Consider the following 13,849-nt stretch of genomic DNA (forward strand, 5'->3'; position numbering starts at 1 on the left):
TTAATAGGAGGCTCTTTTAGTCTCTCAAGGTGTGGCCCTTGGACCCTGTGCATCAGACTCAGGGGTGGGAGTGGGGGAAGACACATTTAAATTACAGATTCCTACATTTCTACCCCAGACACAAAGAGTCAGCATCTCTGACAATTGGACCTGAGAAGCCACATTTCTGTAATATCTCTGATTGCTTTATATGCAGCCCGAATTTGACAACCACGACTGCTGAGGCAAAGAAACCTGATATTCCCATTCCCTCTGCAACACAGGGGAGCCAACCATACAGAGAAGTGAGTCCAAACACTGATAAATGGAAGTTGAGCTTCCAACTTGGATGAGCTACTGGGTCTTGTACTTTCTGTTCTTTTGATTTCTTGACATCCGTTGTACTTTAACTTGATTAATGCATTATCACTATTATCCATTCAGTCTCCAAGGTATAAAAATGATAACCATCCTTGATTCCTTCCTATCTCTTGCACTCCTTACCTCTTCTCATGTCTTTAAATCTCGTTTCCTCTTTCTCACAACCCCGTAGTTTAGTCCCTTATTATTTCCCTCTCTGCTTTCCCTTCTCCTGTTTATTCTACCCATAATGTCTTATCACCACACCACCCCCACTGCACCAGGTAAACATCTAAGTTGTAATGTGTCCAGAAGCCTCTGCTTGCTATGCAAAAGCTTCTAAATATACTCCCACCTCCAATGGAGTCTCTAAACTCTTCCTTATTTTAGTGGAGGGGAGAAAAACTGGTAATTGCAAATAGTGGAAGGATTTGAGATAACAAGGAAGTTAAAACTCAGGAGGCATGAACGTGCAAGAAGACAGCTGTGGCCAGTTTAAGATCTTGGAGATCAAGCAGCTCTGAGTGACAATACGACTCAAGATTTGACTGGAAGGGTGGGTTGCTAAGGAGTCTGAAAGGACAAGGGCATGTCACACCATGTTGTTGAATGGGTCATCTGCCCAGACCCTGAAACAGCTCAGATGTATGCTATTATTCACAAGCAGAGAGCTAGCCAGTATGAACAGTTCAGGGTAACCTTTCTCCATTCCTGGAAAAACAACTTAAAGCAAAGGACAAAGGGTTACTGTGTTTGTTCCCCCCGTGTAAAAGGAAATAATAATTTTGATGGATTTGGTGGGACATTTTGGAGCCAAGTCAAACTGTGTGTGTGATTGTTTTGTAAAGGTGCTAGGACTTAATTTTCAGATCTGGAATAAGAACAGGTGGTGGCTGATGGCAGGAGTCACAATGGTTTCCATGACAACGGGACTGGGTCTTAGTCATCCTCCCATCCTCCACAAAACCTTCTGCAGCTTTTCTCATAAGGTGCTTATTAAATATTTGTTAAATGAATGAAGACTCACAGAATGATGTGTGTGCTTTGCAATTAAGGCTGCCGTTCTGTTGCTAGTTAAAAGCTTTTAAAGCAACAATAATGCCTGTATTTCCACATGATATTTTGCACAATTTGCATATTAACTTAACCTGAAAATAAACTACAGATTCTCATCCCTGCTGAACAACCATGTCCCATAACTATCCTTTATTGTGGAAGAAGTATCCAGATGTTTGGCTAAAAGAGCCCTAAAGGGGGGCGGCCCTGCGCGGTGTTTGTGCTTCCACCTTAGCTAGAAACACTTGCTTTTTCCACGCTTTCGAGCCCCTCCCCCCTCGACTCTCCGCAGCCGCCCACGCGCTGTCTGCAGCTTCCCCTCCCCCCGCGTCCCTCATCCCGCGCGGAGGCTGGAGTCTGCAGGCCCAGGCGAGAGCACAAAGAGCCTCGCCAGCCGGCGTCCCGCGTTGCCCTTGGCAACCATTGAGCAGCGTCTCTCTCTCCCTTGACCCTGCAATGAGAGAGTAAACAGGGCATCCATTGGCTGGCAGGGGAAAGCAGGCCAATCGGAGAAGAGGTTGTAGGGAGGCGGCTGAGCGGGGGTTGTGGGGGTAGGAAGCTAGGGTTAGAGGCTACCGGTGAGGCTAGAACCCCGGGCGTGGTCGGTTGGAGCAAATATGTCTGTCCGGAGGCACATTGGGAATCCTGAGGTGAGGGCCAGGTCCGGATCGGAGAATCGGAGGGGGCGGGCGCACCGGAAAAGGCTCCACGTGGGCGGGGAAGAGTAGTCAGCGACTTCCGCCGTCCGGAAGGCGGGAAGCGGCGGTGTGAGGAGGGGTCTGGAGGGGGAGGGAGGTGGGGCCGGTCTAGGGGGAATGAAATGCCTGACCCTTATCCTGCGGCCCACAGGCCACCATCCCGCACAGGCTCATTGTGTTTGTCGCCAAAAGAAGCGAAGTGCATGAAGACACAATCCTTTCCCTCAGAGGGCTTACAGTCTAAGAATGGCAGCTAAAAAATAAGTAACATCAGGATGAAGCCCAAAACACTAAAGGAACCAAATCAAAGGAACCATCATTTCTGATTATGGGGATACAGAAAGAGCAGGAATAAGTAGACTAAGCTAATCGGAAAGGACGCAAAATATGACATAAATTTTACCTCCTCCTCGATTAAGACCTTTTACTTACTTGGCAGTTTCACACTCAGTTGCCCTCTGCATATGGGGTCATTTCACGGCAACAAATGTTTATCGGATTCCTACTGTGCAGGGGGTGCTAGAAATACAAAGAGAATCAGACAAGGCCTGTTTATTAAGTCTAGTGAGGAAGACATAAACAATTTGAGTTCAATGTGTTTGGAGAATAGATGTTAGGAGAGCAGAGAAGAAAGCTAGGGCTCACCTGAGGGAATGAGAGAAGTAGCCTGGAGATGATCCGAAGTCTCAAATTACTAGGCAGATGAAGAAACATCCCAGGCAGAGAGGACCGCCGGAGCCAAGTTAAGGAGATGTGAAACGCTCAGGTAGACAGCACCTCGTAGAGAGGCAGGGCCTCTGTGCCTTGCCAGTGTAACAAACTGGAGTTGCAGCTTGTTTGATCTCATGATGGATGTCTATGAGTTTTGTTGAGAAAGTTGCACCTTTGTTGAGAAAGGTTGAATTTAGGCTCTGCAGGGGAGTGCCATGATCCATTGTAATGTCTACCATGGATGTAGGGGAGGTTGGTGTGAAGAGTAACACTTTGACCAAGGCCTGCTGACTGCTGGTCAGAATTTGAGAAGCTTTGGGGTTTTAAGCAGCCCAGTGCCATGATCAGTTGCGTGTTTTAGGTGGTAGTTGTAATCACACTGCAGACAATGGATTTGAGGGGGCTAGGACTGGGGCTAGGGAGATTGGGGTTAGGTGGTTGTTATGATACAGAGCTCAAGTAAGGCTGTGGAACTAGGGTCAGAGAGAAATACTTAGGGGATAAAATAATCTTGACTTAATGATTAACTCTGAGAAATGAGAATGTGATGGATGACTTTGAGCTTGGGCTACTCATTAGTGCTGATGCCATTAATGAGATCAGAAATATGGGAGAAAGAGGATGAATAGTCTTACGAGTGTAGGGGTAGAGGAACAGGGATGCCCTCTATGGTTGCATGTTTGTGTCCTGGATAAAGATGTTCAGCTTACTCTCTTGTTTTCATGGAGCACAACTGCCAGTTGTTTTCTTAAGAAAGATTGCATAAGAAATAAATATTTTAAATTTATGTCTACAACATTAGGCATATCTAAAAATTTTATTTTACCTTCATGTTTATTTGCCTGAGAGCTTAGTTAGGTATGGAATTCTTGGTTAGAAATCATCAGTCTATTGGAAACATTGCATTGTTGTCTAATAAGCATTCACTTTTTGTTGTGGAGATGTTCAAAACCATTCTGTTCCTTTGTATGCCACTTGAGTGTTCCTTTCTGGAAGCTCATAGAATCTTCTCTTTGTGACCAGCGTTATGATGTTTCACAAAGATATTTCTTGATAGTGTTTGTTCTCACTTTTTTGGGGGAGAGACACCAGAAACTCATGTCTTTCTATTCTGTAAACATTTTTAAAAATTGTTGACTCACGTCCTCCATTTTCTCCATCCTCTCTTGAATTCATTATTCTGATATTGCTTCTATATGACTGGTTCCCTAATTTTCTTAAATTTTATCTCCTATTTTCTACAGCTTTGTTTTCTTGTTCTCTTTGGAAGATGTAACTTTATCCTCCAGTCTTTCTATTGAGTTTTTAATTTCTGCCATCATGTTGTTAATTCTTAAGAACTCTGATTTGAGCTCTAATGTCCTTTTAAAAAAACCTTTATTTTTAAATAAATTCACAGGAAGTTTCCAAAATAGTACAAAGTGACCCCATGTACCCTATACCCAGTTTCCCTCAATGATTATATTTTATGTAAATATAGTACAATATGAAAAGCAGAAATTTGACATTTGTACAATATGTGTGTAGTTTGGAGCTATTTTATCACATGTGTAGATTTAATATAATCAAGATTTGCATGAGTGTTGATTTACAATCAAGGTAGAGAACTATTCCATCGCCACAAATCTCTCCCTCAAGCTACTCATTGCTAGTCACACCCACTTTCCTCCTCACCATCCTAACCCCTGGCAACCATTAATGTGGCCTCTTATTTCTGTAATTTTGAAAATGTTACGTAAATGGAAATCGTACAGTTTGTGACCTTTTAAGACTCGCTTTTTTCACTCAAAATAGTACTATTAAGACACATTCATGTTGTTGCCTGTAGCAATAGTTCATTCGTTTTTATTGCTGATTAGTATTCTGTGGATGTATACCAGTTTGTTTAACCATTAAACTATTGTAGGATATTTTGGTTGTTTTCTGTTTGGGCAACAAACAGAACAGAGATATGAACTTTGGGGTACAGTTCTTTGTGTGGATGTTACTTTTCATTTCTCTGGGATAGATGCTCAAGAGTGCAGTTGCTGGGTGGTATGGTAAGCTTATATTTAGGTGTGTTTCTTTTTAAAATATTTATATGGCTGTGCAAGGTCTTCGTTGCGGCATGTGGAATGCAGGATCTTTTAGTTTCGGCATTCAAACTCCTAGTTGCAGTATGTGGAATCTAGTTCCCTGACCAAGGATTAAACCCTGCATTGGGAGCACAGTCTTAGCCACTGAAGCACCGGAAAGTCCCATCTGTTAAGTTTTTTAAGAAACTGCCAAACCAGTTTTCCAGAGCGGGTGTAGCATTTTGCATTTCCAGCCCTAGTGTTTGAGAAATCCAGTGTTTTTACATTCTTGGCAACATTGAGTATTAGAAGCATTTTTTATTTTAGTTGTTTTAATAGGTGTGTAGTGATGACTTCCCTGGTGGCTTAGACAGTAAGGCGTCTGCCTACAATGCAGGAGACCCGGCTTCAATCCCTGGGTCGGGAAGATCTCCTGGAGAAGGAAATGGCAACCCACTCCAATATTATTGCCTGGAAAATCCATTGGACGGAGGAACCTGGTAGGCTACAGTCCATGGGGTCGCAAAGAGTCGGACAGGTCTTAATTTGCATTTTCCTAACTGATACTGGGGCTTCCCAGATGGCTGAGTGGTAAAGAAGTCACCTGCCAATGCAGGAGATGCAGGTTTAATCCCTGGGTAAGGAAGATACCCTGAAGTAGGAATTGGCAACCCTCTCCAGTTTTCTTGCCTGGGAAATCCCATGGACAGAGGAGCTTGGCGGGCTACAGTGCATAGGGTCGGAAAAAGTTGGACACAACTTAGCAACTAAACAACAACAGTATCTGCACAGAGTTGTGCAGTCATCACAGAAACCAATTTCAGAGCATTTTCATCACCCCCAAAATAAATTTTGTAACCTCTAGCTGCTGCTGCTGCTGCTAAGTCACTTCAGTACGACCCCATAGACAGCAGCCCACCAGGCTCCCCCGTCCCTGGGATTCTCCAGGCAAGAACACTGGAGTGGGTTGCCATTTCCTTCTCCAATGCATGAAAGTGAAAAGGGAAAGTGAAGTCTCTCAGTCGTGTCCGGCTCTTGGTGACCCCATGGACTGCAGCCTTCCAGGCTCCTCCATCCATGGGATTTTCCAGGCAAGAGTACTGGAGTGGGGTGCCATTGCCTTCTTCGTACCTCTAGCTATCACTCCTTAATCCTCTCCTGTCTGTTTCTGTCTCTGTGGATTTGCCTGTTCTCTACGTTTCATGTAAATTGAATTATGCAAAATGTCTTATGTGACTAGCATCTTTCATAATGTTTTAAAAGCTCATGCATGTTGTATTATGCTTTGATATTTAATTTCTTTTTATTACTAAGTAATATTCCTTTGCATGGATATGCCACATTTTTTTTCATGCATTCTTTTATTGATGGACACTTTCGTTGTTTCCATTTTCGGACTATTATGAATGATGCTACTATGTGTATTCGTACAGGCGTATTTTGTTTTATTGCATTTAGCAGATACTGCATTTTCAGAAATTGAAGGTTTGTGCAATTCTGTATCAAGCAAGTCTTTTGGCATCATTTTCCCAACAGCGTTTGCTCACTTCATGTCTCCGTGTCACATTTTGGTAATTATCACAATTATTTCAAACTGTTTATTAATGTTTGTTATGATGTTCTGTGATCTTTGAGTTACTACTACAACTTGCTTAAAGCTCAGATGATGGTTAGCATATTTTAGCAAAAAAGTATTTTTTAATTAACATATATACATTTTTTAAGACAATTCTTTTGTACACTTAATGTTGTTCAGCTGTGTCCGACTCTTTGCAGCCCCATGGACTGTAGCCCTCCAGGCTCCTCTCTCCATGGAATTCTACAGGCAAGAATACTGGAGTGGGTAGCCATTCTCTTTTCCAGGAGATCTTCCCAACCCAGGGATTGAACCCGGTTTTCCTCTATTGCAGACAGATTCTTTACCATCTGAGCTACCAGGGAAGCCTGAGAGTAGAAGCCTAGTTGAGTTGCTGGAGAAATTAAAGTTAGGGGCTAAATTTCAACATGAGTATGCACCAGTCACTTAATATCCCTATTTTCAGTAATGATAGCCTTTCCCTATGTCTGGAAACCATCCCGCCCCAAGTCCAAAAACCCTTTTCAAGAAATAACTCTATGGATAGCTGCTGTGGTGAGGGAAGGGCAGTCACCCAGTGGCACAGAATGAAAAGGTTTTGAAGATCCACTAGCTTCTTATTCAAATTTCAACCAATTTTGCTTATTTCAGCCCTTTTACTTCTGGAGGTGCCTGGAGCTATCAATTTCTGGGCCTTTTAAGAACTTTTCTTGGCTTTCCCTTCAATTTTCTTGAGTATATCAAGTAATTTTCACTTGTTGATGGGCTTCCTAGACTTCTAAAAACACATGTTATCATTTCTCCTACACTCGCTCTCTCTTTGGGGGGCTTTATGTCCTTAAAATAATATCCTTTTAATGAGGTTTTTACTGAGGTTTTGGAAGGAAGTGCATTTGTTTAATATGCTATCTTCACCCAGTAGGTCATGATCTGTAATTATTTTTTTTGCTTGTCTATTTCTGGCACATCTACAAGAAATGATAGGGATCTTGTCTGTACTGTGCCACTGCCTGGCACACAATTGTTCTTTAAATATTTGTTAAGTGAGTAAATGAATATATCTCAGCTGGGAGAAGTCAAGGCTGCTGCTGCTGCTGCTGCTGCTAAGTCACTTCAGTTGTGTCCAACTCTGTGCGACCCCATAGATGGCAACCCACTAGGCTCCTCTGTCCCTGGGATTCTCCAGGCAAGAATACTGGAGTGGGTTACCATTTCCGTCTCCAGTGCATGAATATGAAAAGTGAAAGTGAAGTCACTCAGTCGTGTCTGACTCTTAGCGACCCCATGGACTGCAGCCTACCAGGCTCCTCCGTCCATGGGATTTTCCAGGCAAGAGTACTGGAGTGGGGTGCCATTGCCTTCTCCAAGAAGTCAAGGCTAGAGTTCACTATTTGGAAATTAGAAGCATGTAAATAGAATTAAGGCTAAATGGCCCACAGAGAACTTACAGATTAAGAAGATGGAATCCTAGGGAAACAGTGTTTAAATGGCTAAGAGAAGGATCCATGAGTCATTGGAGAATCAGGAGAGAGCCATTATTGAAGTCAAGTGAAAACTGAAGAAGATGGGACTATATAACACTGTGCAGAAAGGTCATGTGAGTTAGAGGCTGAAAAGTAGCTTATATTTAGCAGTAGGGGATCTCTGACATTGGCTAGCTCCTCCAGGAACCATAGTAGAATGATGTGGACAGTGGCCACGTTGCAACGGATGGAAGAGTAAGATGCAGTTACTTAGTGTAGGGTCCCCCCACCAACAAGGAGCATAGCTAGAGGGACTTCCCTGGCAGGCCAGTGGTTAAGATTCTGCACTTCAACTGCAAGGTTCATTCCTGCATTCTGCACAGGTTCAATCCCTGGTCAGGGAATTAAGATCCCACATGCTGCATGGCACAGCCAAAAAATATAAATAAAACAAGGAAGTTAGCTAGAAGGTAAAAAGGGTGAGATGGCGTTCCAATTATCTGTTGGTTTGTCATGAGTTTTCTCAGTATTTAGTGGCTTAGAACAACAACAAACTGAAGAAGGTAGGATCATGACCTACTGGGTGAAGACAGTGTATTGAACAAATGCACTCCCTTCCAAAACCTCAGTAAAAACCTCATTAAAAGGATACTATTGTAAGGACATAAAGCCCCCAGAAGAGAGAGAGTGTGTAGGAGATGTAATAACTTGACATTATTATTGGTCAAGTTCTAGAGGTTGACTAGGTTCAACTTGGCAATTACTTGGGCTCTCTCATGTGGTTTTGCAGACAGACAGAAACTGGGTCTAAAGTTATCCTGAAGGCTTTTTTCACATCAGATTGCTGATATAGTCTGTTGCTGGGACCTCAGCTGGTGCTGTCAGCCATGCCACCTACATACGACCTTTTCCATGTGACTTGGCCTTCCCTGTGGTGTGAGCTGGGTCCCAAGAACAAGTGTCTCAGAAGAACCAGGTGAAAGCTGTGTTGTCTTTTATGATCCAGCTCAGAAGTCCTGTGGCATCACCTCCATCAGTCACATGCCCACCCAAATTCAAGGGGAAAGAACATAGGTCCCCACCCCTCATTGGGAGGAGTGTCAACATCACAGCGTAAGTGGGCTGGGAAATCCTGTTGTGGCCATCTTGAAAAATACAGTCTACCACAGGTGGTAGCTGCTGGCAGAGTAAGGGCTGCTGCACATGCAACGTGGGTCCAGGCTGGTGTTTAAGATCAGCAGAATTGGACCAGATTAAAACTCCGATTAAAAAAAAAATCTCTTTTAAAATTGATACCTAGTGCCTTCATTTTATTGATTTTCTCTTTATGCAAATGAGATAAGTAGAGAAATTCTGAACAAAATATGTAATGGAATTTTTTTTAAGTCCTTAATTGTAAATCATACATTGTCATTTTAATGTGAACAACCTTGTGAATTTCATTTGAAAAGAAGTGGGAAGTCAGAAAAGCTTATTCGTTTTTGAGTGACCTGTGATTCAGACAATCTCCCTCATTTTTTTTAGTGATTTTCCTGCAGAAAAACCCCACTGTTGACATCTCATTCTTTTCCCTTCTTCCCCAACATCCATGTGTTCACAAATACATGGTCTTACCTTGCATGTAATAGTGATCTGCCAAAATACTCCTTTGATTGTCTGGCTCATACTTCAGTGTTTCTGGTATCTTCCATCATCTCCAGGGCTAGTCCAGACCCTCAGACCTTGCTATTATAAATTCAGGGGTTTCCACCTGGTGCTTCTGTATCCATGTCCAACCTTACGGCATAGGATTCTATATACCTGTGATTCTTAACCATTTGGTGATAGACCCGTTTGAAAATTTGGTGAAAATCAAGGACGCTTCCCCTAGAAAAATGCACATACACTCGAAGTTTTTACATACAGATTCATGGGACTCATGGACCTCCTAAGTTCCATCCATGGACCCCATATTCAGAACCGCTGCCTGAATGAGGCTGTGCAGTAGAGTAAGATTTCAAGTTCTAGAGCCAGACTGTCCAGTTTAATTCCAGGTTCTATCACTCTTACCAGCTAACCTCAGAAAGTCACTTCACCTCTTTATTCCCATTTCCTAATATGTAGAATGAGGCTAACACTAGTATCTACTTTATTGGTGGTTGTGAGGATTAAAGGAGAGAATGGGGAGAAATGCTTAGCTGAGTGCCTGACAACACAGTTAAGTGCTCAGTAAATGTTAGCAGCAATTACCTTTATTATCGTTGGGTCTTCTCCAGCAAATAGAACAGTTTGCTGTTCTTTCAACATGCTTTTGGGGCTTCCCAGGTGGTGCTAGTGGTAAAGAACCCACCTGCCAATGCAGGAAACATAAGAGACTCGGGTTCGATCCCTGTGTTGGGAAGATCCCCTGGAGGAGGGTATTGCAACCCACTCCAGTATTCTTGCCTGGAGAATCCCATAGACAGAGGTGCCTGGCGTGCTGCAGTCCATAGGGTAGCAAAGAATCAGACACGACTGAAGTGACTTAGCACTCATGCAAACATGCTTTTAAAAGTGTCCTTGCTATTATAATTTCTTCCACTTAGAATACTTTTTCCATCCGTTTTCCCCATTTTGTTATCCACAGAAGTTCAACCCTTGAAACACAGCTCCAGTGCCATTTCTTCCATTCAGTCTCCTGTATCACCCCCAGTGTGAGAGCTCTCTCTGTTCCAGGTTCCTCCAGCCCTTGATGTCAGTGCTGCCCACAGGGCACTAGCACTCACACTGCATGTGGCTCAGGTCTCAGGACCACCTCCATGCATCTGGCAGTACTTAACTCCTCTCACGCTGGCGCAAGGCCCTGTACCAGGTACAGAGGTAGAGCCTCTGTCCCAGTGCAGGCAGTGAGGGGTGTAAACGGTACAAAGTGCTGTGACAGTCTAGGCAGGGAAGAGATTTCTATCTGGCTGCACTCCCCAGAGGAGGAATCTTCCTGGAAGATGTGCTTGTGCTGGGTCTTGAAAGCTGACTAGAAGTTAAACTAGATAGCTGACTACCTGCTATCTAGGCAGGTAGATGGGGAGGGTATTTTCTTTCGACCCTCCCTAGAGATGTAAGCCCTCAAAGGGCCTCTGACACTTTTGGTTGCTTTCAAAGAGCCTGTACTAATACCACAAACATGAACTTTCTCAACTTTCTCCCTCCTCCCTCCCGTTGAACCTTCATCATGACCACCTATCTTATTTCATTATTTATTGGCTGCACCACAGGGCCTGTGGGATCCTTTTTCCCCCAACCAGGGATCAAACCCACCCCCCTGCATTGAAAGCACGCAGTCTCAACCACTGGACCACCAGGCAAGTCCCCTTATTTCATTGTCTTAAATATATTTCCAAAGCTGCACGTTCCGCCTGGGCTCTGGGCCTCATCTTCTCCTACTCCCTCGTTTTCATAACTTCTCGCCTCATTTTCAGCCTTTTATTCAGCCCATTTGTTTATAAACATCCTCGAACCTCTCCTTCCTTCAGACAACAAAAACTACTCCTTAGCGACTCTGAAGGAAAAAAAAAAAAAAAGACCCAACTGGCTACTATGCTCCCTTCTCATACACTTAACTTGCTTTTTCGCTTTTCTTGGTGTCAGTTTACCGTAACGGCACCCAGCAGGGTCATCAACCACTGTTGGTTCATTCAGTCCAAATGCACTTTTCTGTTTTCTCTTCCTTGACCTGCATTCTTGTTCACTTGTTCATATTTGATCTCCTGTTCTCTGACTTGACAGCATCAATCGCTGTTGACCATTCCCTTCTTCCTGAAACTCCTCTTTAATTCTCATGACCCACTTTCTTGTGGCCTCTTGCAAGTTTCACCCACAGTGCTTTTCTCCACCTGACCATAAACGTTGGGGATTTTTCCCCCTCAGCCTGTACATTCTCCAGTGGTGATTCTGTCATTCCCATGGCTTCCCCTGCTGCCTGCATGCTGACAACCCCCAAATCTTGTTTTTTCTAGTTCAGAAATCTCTCTTGGTCTGCAGACCCCCTAGATATCCAGCTTGCCACTTCCATTTTGGATAACCCACAGATACCTCATTTTCAAAATGCCCCAAACAGAATACATGATGTTTTCCAATATATGCTTCCTCCTTAAGTCCTTTTTTGGGGGAATGGTATCACTGTCCTTTGGGCTTGCCAGATGGCACAGTGGAAAAGAATCTGCCTGCCATTGCAGGAGATGCAAGAGACACAGGTTCAATCCCTGAGTCGGGAAGGTCCTTTCAGTTCAGTTCAGTCGCTCAGTCGTGTCCGACTCTTTGCAACCCCATGAACTGCAGCACACCAGGCCTCCCTGTCCATCACCAACTCCCGGAGTCTACCCAAACCATGTCCATCGAGTCGGTGATGCCATCCAACCATCTCATCCTCTGTCGTGCCCTTCTCCTCCTGTCCCCAATCCCTCCCAGCATCAGGGTCTTTTCAAATGAGGCAGCTCTTCACATCAGGTGGCCAAAGTATTGAGTTTCAGCTTCAACATCAGTCCTTCCAATGAACACCCAGGACTGATCTCCTTTAGGGTGGACTGGTTGGATCACTTTGCAGTCCAAGACAACCCATTCCAGTATTCTTGCCTGGAAAATTCCATGGACAAAGGAGCCTGGTGGGCTACCATCCACGGGTCACGAGGAGTCGGACACGACTGAGCAGCTGAACGACAATGACAATCACTGCCCTTCCCCTGTTATACTGGTCAGTTTTAAAGATTTTATATCTTAAAGACTTTTTAAAACTGCCTCTCACCTTTACTGCCACTTTCTTAGGACCACAGATTCTCTGAGCACAACCTCTTACCTGATCTTTGTACCTCCACTCTTGACTATGATCCTATTAGTTCTCCAGGGTGCTGCCAGAGTGATCTTCCTAAAATGGAAATAGGATCCCATCCCTTCTCCCTAAACCTTCCTCAGTTACTCCCGTCAACACCAGGGTTCCTCAATTTAAGCACGATCGACATTTGGAGCCAGCTAATTCTTTCTGGGGGTTGGGGGTTCCTCCTGTCGTTGTAGGATATTTAACAGCATCCCTGGCCTCTAGTTACTAGATGCTGGTAACTTACCCACCACCCAGTCCAGACATTGATAAATATCCCTGTGAGTTGGAGGAGCAAAATGGCCCCTTTTGATGTACAGGATCCATAGTGATCTACAGAATAAACTCTAGGTTTCTCAGCATGAGTACGAGGCCCTTTGTGCTCTGCTCTCGCCCTCTCTAGCCCCACTTGGCCCCATACTGCCCATAGTCCCGCAGGTCTGACGGTTACCAGGAACCCTGCAGCTCCCACTACTAGTTCAGCTTGACTGACTTCCTCAGCCCTCAGGTTTCAGCTCAGAAGTCACTCCTCAGGAAGTAGTTCCAATCTTAGCACACACCCCCTGCTTCCCTCTGCTTGTTCATCATGCAGTGTGACATCTGCTCGCTTGTCTCACATCCTAGCATCAGAGAGAGCTGGATGGCAAGGACTGGGTTTTGTTACCTCTGTGTCCTCAGCATGGCAGTTTACTCCTAGTAGGCACCCAGTAGATGTCGACTGAATGAATGGTTGGTGCTCAATAAGCCTTTGTCGAATGAATGAATAGTCCTCCTTGAAACAGCTGCTTTTCTCAGCTCTTTCACTTTCCACCATTCCATCCTGTTTATGTAATTGAAAAAAAGAAGCTAGTTGGTCAGTAGGTCAAGAAACAGTCACCCTGAAAGCAAGGATTTTAAGGAAAAAAAGTCTGGCAGTTCCATAAACTGTGTTCTGCATATGCTAGAACACGAGAGTTTTATGTTATGGTTGGTACCAGAAAGTCAGGAACAAGGATTTGGACCAAAATGGGAAAATGGGCAAGAAACACTACATTTTTGTCCTGTAACATATGGATTTCTCATTAGTCTATGTAAGGGAAAACCGGGGGCGGGAAAGGCTCAGCCATTGCAGCTGTCCACACTCTCTC

General features: G+C 44.1%; 1 protein-coding gene across 5 annotated transcripts in view; it reads left to right on the top strand.

Annotated features, from left to right (window-relative positions):
- The first annotated feature begins 1,925 nt into the window (after positions 1–1,925).
- The window catches only part of CEP41 (centrosomal protein 41), a 49,406-nt gene continuing 37,482 nt past the window's right edge, over positions 1,926–13,849 (top strand). For 3 of the 5 annotated variants that reach the window (XM_070369224.1, XM_005905284.2, XM_070369225.1), the window contains exon 1: positions 1,926–2,045. In XM_070369224.1, coding sequence (XP_070225325.1) covers positions 2,013–2,045 — 33 coding nt within the window. In that variant the 5' untranslated portion in view covers positions 1,926–2,012. The remainder of the gene's footprint in view (positions 2,046–13,849) is intronic. The other 2 variants (XM_070369226.1, XM_070369227.1) reach the window with 2 other exon arrangements.

The sequence above is a fragment of the Bos mutus genome, chromosome 4 (genome assembly GCF_027580195.1).
Source record: "Bos mutus isolate GX-2022 chromosome 4, NWIPB_WYAK_1.1, whole genome shotgun sequence".
NCBI classification, from domain to species: domain Eukaryota; kingdom Metazoa; phylum Chordata; class Mammalia; order Artiodactyla; family Bovidae; genus Bos; species Bos mutus.